A 19,632-nucleotide genomic window follows, 5' to 3' on the forward strand; every position below is an offset into this window, starting at 1 on the left:
TGCCAAAAGTGAGTGTGGGCTTCTCTTATACCAGTGAATGTAGGTAAAATCCCTCTTGCTTTATAAAAATTCCAAAGTGTCATCAGAAGAGGAAAAACAAAAGTAATGATTCTTGCCATACAGGTAGAACATATGAAAAAATGTGTAATAAAACCTCTTTTACATGACGCCCCCATCTTTTTCCCCCACCCCAAAACAAGAGTATAAATACACCAAACAGCTTAATGACAACTTATCAGCTCTCATCATATATCACAGCTCAAATACTAGCATACAGATAACCAGAACACTGACATGATGTGCAAAGTACTGATCTTCAGCTGTATTTCAGCAGTAATGCTTATGACTGCCACTTATGGAGCAACTCTATCACCAGAAAAAGTGCGCCTCCTTAGAGCTTTAATAAGCGATCTAAAATTCCTGGAAAAAAGCAAGCACGTAAGTAGATTATTTTCTTTTATTATAAGAGAATTTTCTATTTATCTTTGTTTTATTTTTTCCTATGTATTTTTCCAGAAAAATTAACTTTTTTCTCCCCCTTCTCTACAGAAGATCCACCTTGACCTTTACACACCAAATGAGAAACAGGTGAGTTTAAATTTTGTGTTTTCAGAAGTATTTCTAGGGTATGGCTACTTTAAAATTACATACTGTTGCGTTACACCACAACAATTCACTTACCAGAAGGGCAGATATAAGAGACAAATCTGCACAGTTTGAGTTCAGTGTAGGGAGTACAGTTCTTAAAACACACTTCTGGTTTTGATTTGTATTCTCAAACATTAACAGGCTGATATACAATATCACCTTATTGTTCTGTGCAATATGTAACACAAAATGAACCCTCCCTATTCATCCTGCTTAATATACAGTTGGATTCACAGGAAAGATGTTTTATGAGTCACTTAAATATTGTATAAGATTTGCAGGAGACAATACTGTTGTATTAACACTAACAAAAGAACAATTTTGAGAACGAAACTAGACTTAGAAATAGATTAAATAAAACAGTATCTATATGCAATTGCCCATATTTTTATCTAAACTAGATGCAGAGCCACCAGTAGGTTCTGTTTAAGAACTTGTAAGTCTTCTATGCCCCACCAACGACAAAACTCAGTTATGCTTTATCTAGTTCTTTTCAGGAATAAAACTTCACCAAGCCATTCTGGATATATTAGCTGTATATTCATGTTCTTTAGTGTTTAGCTAATACCTAAGACTTAGTTCACAAGAATACTATCATTGTGGTCACTTCTTTCTAAAAAATTGCACATCAGAGTGCAGCTAGTGTTCTAAGTACAACTTTATCACATACTATTCACTATTGACAGGTTGCTGATCGGTACTACTTTCCTTTTTAACTCAGCATGCAAGTATACCAACCAACAAGACTGTCACTTTATTTAGTACTGGGAAGCAGTTAAAATCTTTATACAACTTACCTGTGAACTACTTTGAACCTCCAATTAAGTTTTTAATCCAGAAGAATTCTCACTTAACAGTAATTTTGTTTCAGTAAAGATTTAAAGCCAGATTGTGCAACCACTTCCTTATCTGAGTCATTTTTCTCATATTCTGGCAGCATCCAGATGTAACCATCTCGGAGCTCCAGTGCTCAAATACAGATGTAAGACGCTGATGAATACCATATTGTCACTGAGTGCCTGAAATAGCTTGTACGAGTGACATGTAAAGTTATTTATCATATTGAAAAGCCAGATTAGATGCAGACATTAGACAGACCAACCAAAGTGCATTAAATGAATATGGCTCTGAAAAGGTCACCGTAAAACTGACAGAAGCTTTGACTATTAACACGTTTGCTAAAACACCATTGCCACATGATAACTGGGAGTAAGACTCAATTTAGGAGCAAATACTACAGCTTCATGTTCCCAGGAGATAATCCAACACTTCAAGTGTCCTGTAAAGATGACTCACATTTCAAACGCTACAATAATCTATCACAGAACTAAGGCCACGTGTAACTTCTTACAATACGACTTTAAAGGGGAACAAATGAACTACACAGTGTAGAAAACAACAGTCTCATCCCTGATACGAGGATAAAAACAATGAGCAGTTGAGATTTTTAAAAACTGAATCAGTTCTCCTCAGTAAACAAGTTATATTTATAATAATTTTTCTGTCTGTTCTAGGAGTGCAGCTGGCAAACTCTACAATGTTACCTGACAGAAATGGGCACCCTGGAGAATGAAATTGAAGATGAGGATGTTGATAATCTTCGAAATATCAAAAAGAATCTCCAGGGTCTTATGGTAGGCAATCTTTTTATCCAGTTTAAAAAAAAAAATAAAAAGAAAAAAGAAAAAAAAAGTGTTTTCATGTTAGCGAAAAGCAATGCTAGAATCAGTAGTTTTATGCCTCAAGATCTATCTGTTATTATATCTTGAGAATATAGGATTTTATTAAAAAAACCCCATAATCTTAAACTATATGACAACATCTATTTGCATGATAATCCAAGGCAGTAAGACAGTTTTGAGGCCTACTAACGATACAAGTCAACATTAAAAAAATTATGACATTTATTTTCTTTACTAAATCATACAAGGCTTCTTAACGCTGACAAAGACTTGCTTCTAGGAGCGTAACAATTATTTACACAAGCAATGGCTTCAAAAAATGTGCCTGTAAGGATCCAACAATGTATGTAGTACACCTTGATACACTACATAAACTAATTCCATGGCTAAGAGATCCTTGTATCGTTTTAGAAACCCCCTTCAGGCTAGAAATCAGGATTTGCCTCTGCTGCAGTGTTTATCACAGAGAGTGAATGCATTTAGCTTGTAATATTTTCACATTTACAAAAATCTCCTTTATAAGCAGCTGCTTCATCATATCATCCCTTAACACTTACCAACTGCAAAAGCCAACCCCTTGGAATATTAAGGGTTCTTTTTTTCTTAAAATAAAAACTTGACATAGAGAAGTTGATGTATTATTGCTAAAACTAGTTGGCAAGAGAGCTATCACCAATCAACAAAAATATCTGTATTGCAGGACCTAATTCCCCTTGGAGCTGGATGCAAGATCTGTGAAGCTAATGAAAAGAAAAAGTTTCCTGCATTTCACCAAGAACTGAGCAACTTTCTGATATCTATGCTAAAATAATTAGATAACAACTTTTATTTTTACTGATAGATTATTTAAATATTTAATTATGACTAATTTATATATTTTGCCCTGTGGCTTACCAGCTTGCTGTCCATTTTGGGACCACTGTATGTACTTAGTCTGGGTGATAAGACAGTTTGTTCTAAGATCACATTTGATCCTTTCTGTAAGCCCTACGGGCTCAAATGTACTTTGGAAAACTAATTGGTTCTCACTTTTTGTCAATAAACTTAGAAAGACAACTATTTATTTAAAGAACTATTAAAAGTTACTTGTAGATAATATTTAATAAATTACAGTAACATATAAAAATAATGTCTAGAGTCTTCTTTGCTAAACGATACTGTCTTTGTCACTGGTGACTTACTGGTCTTTTAAAAAAAAATAAATAAAAAATTACCAGTATACAAGTGTAGAGGTACCAGACACACTGACACCTGCAGATAACCTTTTTAAAGCAATACAAAATACCAGTTTATGCTGGCATACAGCACAAGGCATAGAAGTAATAGCACCAGGTTTCTGCTTCCCACTCCCCCACCCCCCAAAAGAAACCCAAAATGTCAAACTCTTTTTGTGAGCTGTCCTAATTAGCTACACAGGCTTTCTGCTGTTTTTTTTTCCAGGGTACATTCTTGTTGCTAATATATAGTTTTCAAAAATCTTCAGAGACAGGGAAACATTATAAAAACAATAACACACCTGAAATAACAACTATACAGGTAATGGAGGTCCGAGAAGGTCCCAGAACACTTACATACCCAATTCTTTCCAGCAACAACCAACAAAAAATTGATGATTAATGTACAAATCCCTAAGAACACATACTGCCTTAAATATTCACAAATATCTTTTAGTGGAACCTCAGAAATGTGCTTACTTCCAATAAAGCTGGAGTCATTCATGTGACATTCTAAGTTTTATGCAGAAGGAAACAACTAAGAGCAGCATCTTCTACAATCCCAAACCCACCACTTAATGCTAAAAACACAAGCTATAATTGATGAAAGTAAGCCTACTACAACAGTTATCAGTTTATCATTTAGTCTTTGATGTGTTTTGCTGGTGGGTGTGGTATGGAGTATTTCAAGTTATACTTAAAAACAGAATAACAATGGAAAAACCATCAGATTTCTTGAACGCTGCAAAGAGAAAATAAGTGTTAATGATAACTTTCTGCCAAAACTGGGAGAATACTTACAGCGCTGGTATCTGTTGCTCTACTTATCTCCTCTTCCCACAGCGAAAGGATGCTCTGTCCCCACCCACAAGGACTCAGAAAAGCACAATACTGTCAGTCATCTCCGCCACAGATCAGCTCCACCCTCCTCTCAAATCAGATGCCTTCCAAATGACAGTCTGTAATAACAGTAAGACCTAAATACAGCATGACATAGAAGTTAAGAAAACAGACAAATGTATTCATAAAAATTTGCTTTACTTTGTCAAACTTCATAGAATAATGCTTCTCTTTACAGAAATTCCTTCTTCCCTGATAAATTTTTAAAGCTGCATGCAAAAAGAATGAAACAAATCTCATTTAAACAAAGTGAGACAATATTTAAAGACATACTAAGCACTGAGTCTATGAGATAAAGACAGTCTAGGTTTAAAAACACCCATAAGAATGTAAGAATTATATCAATACTGACTTCTATTACTACGAATTATAGAGGAATTTTAGTGTGCAGAATCTTGCAAGACCACCCACACCTAAGTAACCACAACAATAAAACCATCTAAGGCTGAGACTGTCTAGCAGTGATACTAACCCACAGAGTCAAATCCAGAGATCCCCCCCGAACACCTGCTGGACTCCCCACCAGGTCTGTGTCTGACTTAGTGTGGGAAATGGGTGTAAGGAAGGGCTGACTTGCCCTCTAATGCTGAATATTAGGGAGGAAATGGAAATGAGCTGTTGTTCAATAGTAAATATACACAGCTTATATGATCAAAGACTAATAATAGATTTACAGTTTTAAAAACTTACTAAATAATGTAACTCAGCAATAGTGGTGTGGTTTTAGATTATCCATTATTTCATTGAGTTTTTTCACTGGGTTACTTCATAAACATTATAACTTCTTGAATGTGTTTGCATCCAAAGCTTCTCATCTACAGCAAAAAGCTGTACCCTGAAGTAACAGCATCACACATAACATGGGGCTTTGCAAACACACTCTACTACCAGGCTATGCATGTTTAGCTGCACTGCTGCCCCAGCTCTCAGCAATCAGATGGTACAGGACCTGTTTTCACTGAACAGAGTTCTGTTAGTAAACGAGGCTTCCTTTATCGTTAGCTTAAGCATGAGAAACCTGAACTCCAAAGATTTGGTAAAACTTACCTCAAGGTCAATCCACGCAGCTGGACATTGCAAGTGGAATAACCAAGACCTTTTCAAGTCCCTAACAGTAAGCGGTAGATAAGGTAGAAACAGTCAAGTACTACAGAAACCAAGAAATTATGATAAAGAGCTACTTACCCATACATTCATAAGGTGGAAGCCATCACTAACAACTTCATAAACAAAGCACATGCAGTGTGAAAATATATACATGTGTTTTGCATTTTTGGTCTGCACAAACTGCTTTGGAGTTGAGCTGCAATATTCTGCAGGTTTACAGCCACAGAAAGCAGAGACTCCGGCTATTCTGTCACTAGCCTGGGGGCTGGCCTCATCACTTTTGTACTGCAGCCATGCCTTGCCGTGAATTTTTGAAACATTTTCTGGCTGTCTCGCTCCCCAACTTCTATCTCCAACAAGTGTTTCAAGACACATTTTCAGAGAAGTACCTGTTTGACTATAAAGACAGCTGATACATACAGCTAGCTGAGGTAACACTAGAAGGAGGGTGCTTGTGTTGCACATCCTTGTCGTCATGAGGCCTTTTATACTCTGATTAATGTTTTCAGTTGGTATTTCATTTACAAAACTGTCCATTTCCTAAAAAAGTAGGCAAAATGTTTGCAAAACATTTTGCACGTCAGCGGTTGCTAAGTTATTTATGTCACATTAACAAAACGCACATGGGAAAAACATCTTAAACATGAGCCAGCAATGTGCGCTTGCAGTCCAGAAAACCAAGTGTATCCTGGGCTGCATCAAAAGCAGCGTGACCAGCAGGTCAAGGGAGGTGATTCTCCCCCTCTACTCCACTCTGGTGAGACCCCACCTGAAGTACTGCATCCAGCTCTGGAGTCCTCAGCACAGGAAAGACATGGACCTGTTGGAATGAGTCCAGAGGAGGTCACAAAGATGCTCAGAGGGATAGAGCACCTCCTGTACAAGGACAGACCAACAGAGTTGGGGCTGTTCAGCCTGAAGAAGAGAAGGCTCCGTGGACACCTCATATAGCAGCCTCCCAGTCCTTAAAGGGGGCTACAGGAGAGATGGGGAAGGACTCTTTATCAGAGAGTGCAGTGATAGGATGAGGGGTAACGGTTTTAAGATGAAAGAGGGTAGACTGAGATTAGCTATTAGGAAGAAATTTTTTACTGTGAGGGTGGCGAGGCACTGGAACAAGTTGCCCAAAGAAGTTTTGGCTAGAACATCTACACACATTTGCTAGCTCAGTGCACTCTGCATATGCCATTACTTAAGCAAAGCACAATCCAGATACAAGGATGGACAAGCTGTTGTCACGAACTCATTTCTCAAGGATATGGCCATCATACAGATCACAACACATCTTTTCCACAACAGAACCTCTCTCCTCTTAAGAATGAACCTAAGTTTCATAGATGTTTTGGTTTGATATTTGATTAATAAAATGGCCAAAGTGAAAAAAAAGAAGTTCAGTTACTTGACATATTTAAGTCTTCTAGCTTAACTACAGGAGACACCTGTCTCAGCAAAAGTCTAAATCCATACAGAAGAATGGTGCGGAACTGCACAAAAAGTTAACACATTGTCAAGGAAATTTATTGAAGTTTTAACACCTCTGAAAAAAGGGAACACTATGCCCTACACAGGAATATGATGGCCACTCTCAAGCATTCTCGGAAAAGAGATATTACATGGATCAAATATTATGCAGAGCATGTGCCACAAAAACAAAAAAACCACTGGCAGCACCACCACCCCCATAGCCCACCCCAAGTTCAAAGATAGTCAGGGAAAACAAAACAGCAGAATAGCAAAAAAAAAAAAAAAAAAAAAAGAAGTCAGAATAGTAACAAGTCAGTCAGTTTCAACAACTTGAAAAATCAACAGAAGATTGTCTCCAGTAAAGAAGCCATGTACTAGTTAGAAGAACAGATTAAGGAAAAAAATACAGAAAAGAGGTTTTAGTTTTAGAATCTGCTTAGCATAACAAGACGAAACACGACTACAGCACTATACTATCATTGATGTATGAAAGCACCACGTAACAGCTTCCCACGCTTGATTTTCTTTTTTTTTACATCATAGAAGTAACATAATGAAACCGTACTATCTAGCTTAAACGCACTAACATTTCACAACACCACACAGAACCCAAGGTTCTTAACAACCAATGGTACTTAACAACATCCTTTTAAACATTATCATAAAGTTACCATATTCTTACCGTAACTCACAAGGAGGCAACTTCCATCTCCATAGGCAACATTTTTCAGATTATTACTTATGCAGACAATTTTGCAAAGAATTGTCACTGTAGTGACAAAAGTAGTCTGTGGGCAGAGAAGGTCAACTAAACTGCAAGCGCTAACATCTGATGGTTTCTGGGGCAGCCCACAAAAGTTGAAGGAACCTTGTTTCTGGTGACTCCTGTACTACAGCATACTATTGGTTATTTACAGCTTTGACACCTTTAAAATGCCTTAAATCCACTACCAGAAATAGCGATTGTCACAAAACAGTTGAGTAACAGCTTGGTAATTCAAATTTTGACATTTGCAACTACACAGATTATTTTTGAACCCTTCTGTCACAAGCACTAGTAAACTATAAGCAACCTGGCAAATCCACGCTAAACAAGAGTCTTAAAATGACTAGCAGAGGATGCCTACAGATAAAGCACACTGTCAATTTTTGTTTCTCAAAGTGATTCTCACATTGGTATACTCCTTTTTTTTTAGTTAAAGACATACAACTGTCACTGTTTTGTGTTTTTTAAAGACAGTTATGAAAACAGCAGGGGAAAACAAGAAATCAGTATACAGCAATCCTGAAACTAACAGGAAAAAAACATGTTAATAACTCCATGGGGCAGGGTGGAGCAGAAAAAGGAAGTGGCATTAGGGAGCAACATCAACCAGATTTGTGAAGTGTTAGATACTCCTACCTATGAGAAAACATCAACTTTCAGAAAAGGCTAACCTGTTACACATGATTTAATAACCACATTTAAATTGACAAGAGGAAGCTCTGGAATTATTTTCTTACTGCAAATATAAACTCTACAGTTAAACATATTGCTAATCAGAATTACATTTTACTGAAAGAAATCACTCAAACTGACTCCACGTACAACCCGCCACACAGTCAGTCACTGAACTGTTCAGTATGTGACGACTTCACAATCCAGGATCCATAACCATGTTCCTCTAAGTAGATTTGCAGCAACTTCTTAGCTTCTTGGTACAATTTGGATTGAATCTAAAAAAAAAAAAAAAGAAAAAAAAGAAAAAGAAATATCTCAAAAGATCTCAAGAATGACAGTTACAGAGATCTGCGTTCTTTGTCATCAGCATATAATACGCACAAGCACAGACCTTGTAGAAAACAATACCTACAAATTTTACGTTCCTTCAGTGGCTGACAGTGAGAGAAAGCGTTACAGACTCTAAAAACATACTGGTTTTATATGTTTGGGCATTTATTGGGATGGAAGAATTGTTCTATTAAACCTCATTTTTTTCAGCATCTCTTCAGTTCCAATAATATCTTTACTCGAAAAATAAACATTCAACACCATTCAATGTAAATCCAAATGCATGGTGAACAGTCAATTAGCAAGCCAATGCATTTTAAAGTAGTTTTTGAATAATATGAAAAATATCTCTTGCATGTTCTGACAGGAGGAAAAAAAATATATATTTACTTAACTTAAAAGCTTAATTTTCACATAACCATTTTGGAAATAAAATATACCGCTTTGAACCAAGGAGAGGAAAAACCTGGAATAGTACAGAGAAGATGAGCTTACGTATTTCCAAGTATGGATAGGGATAAACTGTGTTTACAGCTATCAAGAATGACAGTAGCTCCTTTAAGTAATTTCTCTGTATTTTTATACCACAAAGGAAACCCTGGTACCTAATGCTGTCTTCTGATGAATGATTCCTTCTTTCCTACTCCTCTATGGCACAGGAATCCTCCCACAAGATGACACTGTGGTAGACAAATGTCTACATATATACGAAACAAATATAAAAAGCGAGATTGAAAACAAACAAACAAACAAAAAAACCCAACCTTTTTAATATGAAACTATCTTATGTAAGGAAAATGGCCAGTAGCCTCCATATGCTGAGGCAAAACATGTCAGATTTTCATAGAGACTGTTTCAAAATTAATTCAGTAGATTAATTTTTATGACAACAGCAATTTCAGACATTCTCAGGCAAAGATTATAGGCAATAAAGGAAATCCAGCTGTTCACGTAAAGACTTCTGCAAACTAGAAAATCACTCAGAGCTTTCAGAGTACCCATTAAGAGACTCCTTACTAAAATTCCACCCTCCTTACCAGCTTACCTTAGCTTCGTGGTATGTTGCAACTTGAAGCAAATCATCCCGTTCTGCATCCTTAGCACACAATCTGAAACGACTGAACATTGCTGCCTTGCAAAGGCGACTTGCCATGTAAGTGCCACTTTTGAACGGTGAACTATAGTCAAGATGAAAAAAGAATAATAAAACCCAGTAACAAATACATTACAGGTATATTGCTTTGATCATTACAAGATTATATTTTCCCCTCCATGGAAGGGAGGGGAAAATATGTTATCATATGATATATGATAATAAGATTCTATTTCCACTTTCAATAAGCAAAGCTAATGCAAGTCAGCAGCTATGAGAATTTAAACAAGTCAACCAAAACCAGTTTTCAAACTAGAATTCAGTTGACCTGGGATGCTCATTGGCTTTATGTACTGCAAAAACTAAAACACTCATTACCCCAATGGAATAAAGGTATCTTAATTCCAAGAACTATTTAATTTCCTATCTTGGTATCTCACTGTAAATTCACAAGATCTCTAAAAGTACACCTAATCATAGGATGTATTCAGGGAACACCGGAGAGAATCTCTCTCATCTGGATAATATTGCGGCCTCTACGCATAGCTTAGAAAACGAATACTCCAACAAATGGGCCCAGAACAATAAGGCTAATCATTATTTCCAACATAATGAAGACAAATTCTAACCTTTCAGTGGTTTTTCCGTTTAACCCATCCACAACCTCCAGTGATGCATCCAACAATGACCAGTTCAAACTCAGAGAGCTCTGTTTAAAGTCTGTTTGAACCGGGTGTGCAGCATTCACCAAGTAAGTATGAGATCTGTTAACCACATAAGGCATGGGAAGCTTTGATGTAAGTGCATCATCAACGCGCCGTTTTATAGCCATTTCTAGCCCTCTTGTATCCTTGCAATTTCCATTTCCTATTAAACAAAAGAAGATCAATGACATGTAAGTACACCAAATTAAAAAAAAAAAAAGCTAAGAACGCAGATGTTTCCACTGGTCTACATTATATCAATTTTTCTACACAAAATTAATCTTTGGAAAAATCAGTTTCAACATTCAGTTCGCAGAACACAAATGATTTTGCAATTTCTTCTCCAGAGACATCATTGTTTTCATGGGATACCTCCTTCTTAGAACAATTATTCTTCATCAACTCTTCACATTCCTTGTAGAAGACACCATCAGAATAGAAGGTGCAACATAAACTTGATGTTCTAGATAAGAAAACACACCAGGGAGTTTGCCCACATCACTCCATATCCAACAGTATTTCTGACTGTCTACTAAGTAAACATACTTTGGTCCATGGAAATTCTGTGACCATTCCTTGAGATGCTATTAAATAGAAGGGCAACACATTACAGATTATTATGTTTACTTTGAATATCACTTAAGTGAGCATATTAGAATTTTTTCTACTACTTTTAAGTAAAAGTGCCCAAACTTCCTCAGAAGGAAGAAGGCATTCACCAATTCTTCCAAGACCGTTTGCAGCACTTCAAAACCCTAAGCCGGTATTAGAAAAGGAAAAGCTGCCACAACATCAATGTCTGGGGAACGCGGACATCTGTGTACTAAGTCTCCCACGACAGATACTGAGAGGAAGAAACACCTAAAAACCTTCAGGATAATAACCATTAATTTCATTCCACCACATAAAAGCTACTGAAATGAGTTCCAACAATAGTACGGTCTTCCTGACTGCCGCAAAATCCCAGGAATTCACTGTCCCTCTAGTAACTCCTGTTCCTCAACAAAACATCCATTTGCATTAACCAATACAGGGGGTCAGAGGCCAAGCACAGACTACGGACACAAAAAGCCAAAAACTTTCTGATAGAGCAGGTAAGATACCCCAGGGTGAAACTGAGCATTCTGACATTTTTATTTATATACTGAGTTTTTTCCACCACTACTTGTTTCTACAGTTAAGTGACCAACATTGTCAGCTTAAAGTCACCCTGTTTGACTGAACAGTTAAGACAGCATTTGTCACACTTGATATTTTCTCAATATTTACAATTTAATTTGTTATAAAATGATGATTAATTTCTTGATACTTTAATACATAGTAAAGGGAAGGCAGTCTGACAAGCCAAAAAAACCCAAAACTGCGACTGACAGAAGTGCAAGCCTAACAGAGTTTCACCCTACAGTATTTCAAAGATGAATGAAAAAAAAAAATATACACACTTAGTAACTTTTCTGTAATTCTCTGAAGAAACATCTTGGTTTAGTTCATGTTTTATAAAATGTAATAAAACTGGAACATGAAAATATACAAAAAAACCACTGAAATGTCCATTAAGCTTACCTACAAGAATATTGTTGATATAAACTGGTTCAATGAAGTGACTCAGCAACGCTCCCTGAATACCAACCACTTCCCATTTTGATAATTTGTCACTAGCTGACATACTGGTTGCTCTAACAGTTTCAGGTGGACAACAAGCAGTTGGGTAAATCTTGCCTTCTATAGCAACATGGAGACTCAGTTGTTTGTCAGTATCGTAAGCATATAGAGATTGAGGACTGAAATGTCTGAAGTAGGACAAAAAAATTAATTTCAGTGAGAAAATAATCAGAGCTTGTGGTAAAGTGGTATCTAATACTGTTTCTCAGAAAACAATCATCAACAGATCTGGGTCCTACATTATGTTCAAGATTTGTCAATTTTAGAAATACCACATTCAGCTGCTCAAGTGACTAGAACACTGAAATCAGTATTTAGGTAAGAAATAGGAATTCTACCTAATTTAGCCACCAGTTGTGCAAACATTAAGAAACACCAGTGTATGCAGCAAACAACCTATCATTTTCTGCCTACAAATACTATGACAGAAGTTACCTGGAGGCTCCTCATCTTGTAAAAATGCAAGGCCATTAACCTCTGTTAGAACAAAACTTAGACTGCAATTGTCCAAAATATTTAAAACAAGCAGATGCAACACATTAGAGAGACAAAACAATGACTGTTATGAAGCAAAACAGTTTCCCCCCTTAACTAAAAGGGAATAAGAAGTCAAAGTCTGAAGTTCTGAGGTAACCCTCCCCAATTCTAGCATAACTTATAACATTATGATCAAAGGTGCTTTTGCTTTACTACATTATTATAAAGCAACCACTGAATTTTGGCTTAAGTAACACACTGCCACCTGTTAATAAGTAGTCACTTTTTGCTACTCAATGGATTACCTCTAAGTAGCTCCCTTCTAGAAATTATCTTTAAACAACTCTAGAAATAAGCAAATTTGGTGTATTAGAATACTTCCCAGACTTTGTCTCAAGAGAGCACACACATTGACCAGAATGGACAAAGAGCAAGAGAGAAAGTGCTGAATCTGTAATCCATCAGCTGTTACCGAGTTCCTTACAAACTGCATCCAGCCTCATCAATTATTTCCTCACAAGAGTGTCAGGTTATGACACTGAAAGTAATCCAACATCATCTGCAATTTGAACATCAGGGGCTCCCCTAGTCAGCACAATTTGCAATGAACCGGCTGTGACTTCCAGTTCACAGGTCTGCCTTCCGAACACCACAAATACAGTAGGAAAGCAGCTAGAGGTCTTGTACATACGAAAATAAGTTATGACTGTACAACTTCCAGGGACATTAGTGCACTGCACCACTATAAGGGAAAAAAAAAGTTTTTCATAATAACTCGGTAAACCAGTGACTGCTGCTGTTAAATGTCAAAACTATCAAAAAAACCCCCAACTTTCAGAAATTTAATGAAAATTAGGAAGGTAAGCATAGCAGTATATTTGTCCCATCAAGCTTCTCTCATTACCTTTTTCCTACAGAGCAGGAGCGTATTGTTTCAACCTAAGGCTTTTACACTCTAGTCCTGTGGTGCAAAGGATGACATTAAGTCACCACATCTACTTGCTCAGTGTTTAAATTAATGATTTATTAATATTTTAATAGTGTCTTGGGAGGAGAGTTAACAGGTAAGCAGATATCTGTAACAATCACAACACCATCCTGAAGTTATAACCCACATAAAGTTTTTTGTATCATCATGGTAAGCTGTATCCCCTACACTTACCACTACCACCCTGTACATTAATGCTTCCAAAACATGAAAAAAACCCTCAGAATAGCCCTCAAACTATCTTAGAAATGTACAACAATGCACATTTTCGACACATACAATGTTTGTCACTGCAAACAAATTAATCTTCCACTACAACACCTCTGAAAATACCAAGGTACTTACACCTGTGATTTTAACTGAGCGGTTCCTTTTGGCAGCTGATTCATGTAGAGAAAGATAACTGTGTTTTGCTTTAGAGTAAGCAGCTTCGAGCCTGGTGCTAGGCAAAATATGGATTTCTCTGTCCTTGCTGGATTTTCATTATAGAACAGCAAAATATGCCTATAAAAATATCTAAGGGAAAGTGTTAAGTAACAGTAATTATGAAAAACATTACTTTGTTTACAAATACATGGATATTCACATTTAATTGACGTGATTTTAAAATAAACCAGAAGTACTAACTATAAAATGCAAGTGCACTTATATTTACATTTGCAAGAGTAAAACTGAGAACTGGCTGCAAGAGAACTGGTAACTATCTATACACACATTCTCACCTAAGCAGAGAACGCCTCGCAATAACAAGGGCATGGCTGTCATGCAACACTCTTCCACAAGGTTGGAAGCACTGACTGTAATTACATTCTCCTGTTCCTAGAGCTGCAACTTCATGCTGTCCACCTGAAAAGAAAACATTTTGTTTTGGTTTTTTTTTTACATGATTGTGGTGGGTTAACCTTGTCCTGCTGCCAGGTGCCCACCAAGCTGCTTTCTCACACTTCCTGTCCCCCAGCAGGACAGGGGGGGGAAAATAAAATTAAAAACCTTGTATGTCAAGATAAGGACAGGCAGATCACTTGCTATTTACCATCATCTGCAAAACAGACTCAACTTGGGGAAGATTAATTTAATTTTTGACAAAAATGAAGTAGGATAGCAAGAAACAAAACCAAAACTAAAACCCCCTTCCCCCTGCCCTCCCTTCCTCGCAGGCTTAACTTCATTTCTGACTTGTACCTCCTCTCCTCCCTGCCCGAGCAGTGCAGGGGTATGAGGAAACATCAGTTCCTAACACTTTGTCTCTGGCATGCAGACACTCCTCCTCAAGCTCTTCCCTACTCCAACATGGTGTCCCTCCCACAGGATACAGTCCATCATGAATCACTCCTATGAGGGTGCTTCCCACCGGCTGCAGTTCTTCAAGCACTCCTCCGGCGTGGGTCCTTCCCACAGGGAACGGACCGCTCCGGTGCGGGTCCCCCGCAGGGCCACAGCTCCTGCCAGCAAGCCTGCTCTAGCATGGGCTCCTCTCCACGGCCACAGCTCCTGCCAGAAGCCTGCTCCCATATGGGCTCTCCAGGGGCTGCAGCTTCCTGAAGGACATAACCACCTGCTCTGCCCTACACCATTCTCCACAGCCTTGCCTTACTCCTCTTTGAGACAGCACAATGAAATGCTTATGCACATCTTGAATATTTGCATGACTGTAGCACAGTTATGCATGTGACAACAGCCAAAAAGGAGCGCTACCCTCCACGTTTATTTGCTGTATCAGAAATGCATTACTCAGGGCTGTCTGGGAACACAGAGAGCCTAGGTTTTCCGCTCCCCAATACTCAGTATCAAAACAGACTTGCCTTTTTCAATGATGAAGGCCGCCAGTGAATTGCCACAACTTCGATATTCAGGATAGTTGATAGTCAGGTTGTTAAATACTTCTTCAAGAATTTCTGGAAGTTGTAGATACGTAACCTGTCTTCCTTCTAAATAAAACAACAAAAGCCAGCAAGACACAAATTTGCAGGGGGGAAAAAACAGGCCAAATTATAAACACACAGTAAAAGCACTACCACCAACACACACTCCTGGGATTCTGAAGACTATCAGGATGCACACGAATAAATAAAGGACAAAAATAGCTAAACATGTTATGCTTTTATTATTCATGATAATAAATCACGGATACGGGTCAAGTTTGATCACCCACTGGATTTTCAAGTATTTTCAAATCAGGACAGAAACACTGTTTCTATTTCTGTCTCCAATTCACCACCTAAATTCAAGCAATTTACTTCAGTTTTGTCAATCTGTAGAATGGATGGGCAATCTCCTGCTTCAGTGACATTAATTCTAACAGTGTTGTTCAAAGACAAGACATGTAAAATAACAGCAACTTCATGGAGATCACAAAATGTATTAAAAAAAGAATTCAAAGACAAAAAAAAAAAAAAAAAAAGCAAGCATTTGCTGTGTCATTTGAATCAATAGCAAAAACCAAGGCTATTCCTTACCACAACAGATCCTTGAAGCACAAACAGAGTTTGCTGGAGTTTCAGGCTCAGCAAGAGCACAGGGAAGATCTAAAAATGTAACAAAATTTCAAACTGGGATGGACATTCCAAGTTTAAAACATGTATCTCACACTATTGCCAGGAAGTTAAAGTTTCTAATTCTCTAAGACTTTTTTTTTCTGATTTTGAAGTCCTTTAAACCTAGAACTACCTAGGCAGCAACCCTTAAATGAAGATAAACTTTTTGAAAATAATTCAGTTACCATAACGTAACTCAGTGTTGAAGACTTTCAATTACAAAAACTCAAAACCACATAGGATCAACTTCACATTGCTGTTATCTATCAAGTAGCTAATCAAGTGCAATAGCAACAAATACATTAATTATTTCAGCATTCTCTGCTCTGCACTATAAACTGATGCAACTCCTACTACACAAAAGACAAAGGAAAAAAATAGTTTCAGAACCACATGAGAAACAGCTCTGCCCCAAGGATTCAAGAAAACTGACAGAGGCCCTGATATAGAAGCACTTAATAAAACTACCCAGAGATTTTGCATAGGAAACCTATAAGCAAAGCTTGTAAAGCTCTAATTAGGTGTTGCTAGAATATTTACCTGACTTTTCAGAAGCCTTTGCCCCTGTACACTCCAAGCTAAATAGCTCATCAAGAGCCAGTTTAGCTGCGTTTAATTTAGATTCCTTCTTGTTTTTTCCCAGTCCAGTCTGGTAGCTAACACCATCTAACACAGCACAAAAGGCAAAGTAAGGCCTTATGATATTGCCTTTAAAGGAGAAAAAAAAGCAGTAATTAGTAAAATTACTTTCAGGTACTTTTATCCATAGCCTTACGTGCCTATCTTAATTCCAAGGACAAGTACAAGACAAAAAGACAATTTCAGCAAAATACAAATCAAACCTCTCACCCTCACAAGAATTCTGGCAACCTTCATTTCACACACTTTTTAGAAAGTTCTGGGAGCAGCCATAATTTTATACAACCCATCTGATCAAATTCTGTAGGAATTAATTATGAGACACAGCTGTGCAGACAACAAAAGGGCAGCCAAAAAACAACATATGTGGAGGGTAGTGCAATCAACAGTAAACAAATTAACCTGTATTAGTGCCATCAATACTAACTGCAGAAATTCCGATCATCTCGAAGATACGTAAATATTATTTTCTGTTAAAAAAAATAAGTATTTACCTGCCACACTAGTTTCTTTCAATTCAAGTTGTACACGGCGCATTTGTGCAAACTGATGCAAGGCAGATACTGCGTTTATGACTCCCTGTTTGTATCTTGCAATCAACTCCTTCAGGTCTTTCTCTAGAGGAAGTGCTGATAATGGGAGTGGATGGGCTGCTTTCAAAAGCAAAGGTTCTGAAACAAGACGAGAACTGAACACACTCTGGGACAGTTTTAATCTGTTTACAATAAATGCTTTTCAGCTGCTTCTTAGAAGAACAAAAAGCAAGCACATTTAACTCTAGAGCTGTACTGCTTTGTGCTGAATCCTACATTAACAATACCAGCAATTCTGAAACGGTTTGTGCCTCCTCTTTTAAAAACAGCAAAGCTTTTACTTTGAGTACTAAATCCATTAACCTTTCAATATAGGCACATATGACATGCAAACACGCCATATATTCCCCCTTAGCTCTCTTGCAAATTAAAGTTGCTAATGACAGACTGAAAGCAACGGAGCACGTAGTGTTTCACACAAAACTAAGCAGCAGTGGAACTCCCTGTCATAAGACACTATGAAAGTTGTAGCAACTACACACATTATTCAAAAAGCAGATAATTCATTCAAAGAAAAATAAACCTGCCTACAAAGAGCTGCACCTCTGGCTCACATGGCCGGGAGAGAACTGGGGGAGAGCTGCACTGCACAACCCCCCTGACCCTGCAGGTCCAGCCCACTCTTGGAACTAGGACAGGGGGTGGTTGGACACTTCCTCTGAAGAGCATAATGGCTGTGTGCTCGGACAGAGGTCAACGTGAAGCAAGATAGTCAAGTCATAAGAGACTTATATAAATCCCGAGTAGTTCCAAAGCAAACCTACACTTCAGAGTTTCATGTGAAAAACAAACTCTTCTAAGTAGCACGCTATATCTGGACAGTTGCATTTTGACTTGGAAGTCTCCTATAAAAGAAGCAATTAATGTTCATTTCCTGCAGCATCTACTTCTGTGAAAGACTGGTGCGTTCCTCAGGATTTAAGAGAAAAAAAATCCATCTCTAGGATGGATGGAATCTTCAGCTTCAGGCATAAGTACCTCCCAGCCAAGAAGAAATAAAACTGTTCTCTCCAAGTCTCATAAATATGTGCCTATACCTCAACACAACTATTTGAAGAGAGAATTCAAAATACATCCTGGGATATCTGGAACTGAAGTGAAAAATTTTCTCAATGATCTCTATGAAAATTAATGCAACAGTACATTTCCTATATTTTGGCAACCTCTACAGCACTTTTAATGTACAACTGGCAATTTATATTATGAGAGACTGCAGACTATGTAGCCCATCCTACAAAAAATCATGCTAACAAACTTCCAGTAGGAGACAGGAAGAAAAGGAACAAGTTCAAGCAGATGTACAAGAAGTCATTTAAGAAAACACAGCAATAAGAAAAAGCAGCAAAAGTCTGCAACCTTTCAAAAGAGAGAGAATCATAAAGGTAGTTTCACTAGAATTAATAGGGAACTTTAATAGCTAATCCCAGTGTATAAACTGAAAACTATACCTGGATTTTGTGTCGCCTCTGATACGCTGTGTTTCTCAGAGGGTCCAAGCTTTGGCCTTACAGCCACAGGCAGAGGAAGCTTATTGCCAGGAGGCTGCGCAGGAGCCCGAACTGGCAAGGCCTTCTTCCGTATGGGGCCAGAGGCGGGTGCTCTGGCACTCTGAAACCAGCCATTGCCACTAGCCATTTCAATCAACCTGAGTTCAAACGTAAAGTTATGATACGTTAAATGCATGCTGCAAACTCCACTTTTCTTAGCTAAGCTGTTTCACAAGAGTACTATGAACAACTCGCACGTTGCTTCCCTCCAGACTGCGGCCAAAGAACCAAGACACAGCGTCCTTCCCATCCCTGCCCTTTCCCAGCTGGGACCACGAGGCTCAAAGCCGCTTCTCCGGGTAATGAACCACCTCCCCCCAGGCTTTAAAGCAAGACCTAATGCGGCTCTGCACCCCGTCTTGCAAACAGCTCAAAGGGACAACACAATTCCTCAGTCACCTCTCAAGGGAGCGAGGCAAACACTCAAGCAGCAAAGCCGACCCCTCTCAAGTTCCCAGGACAAGCTAGTGCTGGAGTTGTACCCGCTTAGTACCCGCTCTCCTCTCCTGATAGCTTCTCTGTGAGAAAACCCACCCCTGCTGGGCTCGGCCCCCTGCCCGCCCCGCTGACTGGCGATGCCGGAGCTCTTACAGCCGACGGGCAGATAGA

At 38.2% G+C, this 19,632-nt stretch overlaps 2 protein-coding genes across 2 annotated transcripts; one reads left to right on the plus strand and one right to left on the minus strand.

The window, feature by feature from the left end:
* The first annotated feature begins 294 nt into the window (after positions 1–294).
* Positions 295–3,141, plus strand: LOC104460515 (interleukin-15-like). The gene is made up of 4 exons (XM_010085736.1): positions 295–438; positions 550–588; positions 2,163–2,282; positions 3,031–3,141. The coding sequence occupies exons 1-4, from the start codon at positions 295–297 to the stop codon at positions 3,139–3,141; spliced, it is 414 nt and encodes a 137-aa protein (XP_010084038.1).
* A 5,476-nt stretch (positions 3,142–8,617) lies between these two features.
* On the minus strand, positions 8,618–19,159 carry ADAD1 (adenosine deaminase domain containing 1 (testis-specific)). Its single transcript, XM_010085737.1, has 11 exons — positions 18,925–19,159; positions 17,378–17,554; positions 16,785–16,952; positions 16,167–16,235; positions 15,513–15,638; positions 14,433–14,556; positions 14,056–14,226; positions 12,147–12,373; positions 10,509–10,746; positions 9,832–9,964; positions 8,618–8,731 (listed from the first exon to the last, which is right to left on the minus strand). The coding sequence occupies exons 1-11, from the start codon at positions 19,157–19,159 to the stop codon at positions 8,618–8,620; spliced, it is 1,782 nt and encodes a 593-aa protein (XP_010084039.1).
* Positions 19,160–19,632: the final 473 nt, after the last annotated feature.

This window comes from Pterocles gutturalis, unplaced genomic scaffold (genome assembly GCF_000699245.1).
Source record: "Pterocles gutturalis isolate BGI_N339 unplaced genomic scaffold, ASM69924v1 scaffold21845, whole genome shotgun sequence".
In the NCBI taxonomy this organism is placed as follows: domain Eukaryota; kingdom Metazoa; phylum Chordata; class Aves; order Pterocliformes; family Pteroclidae; genus Pterocles; species Pterocles gutturalis.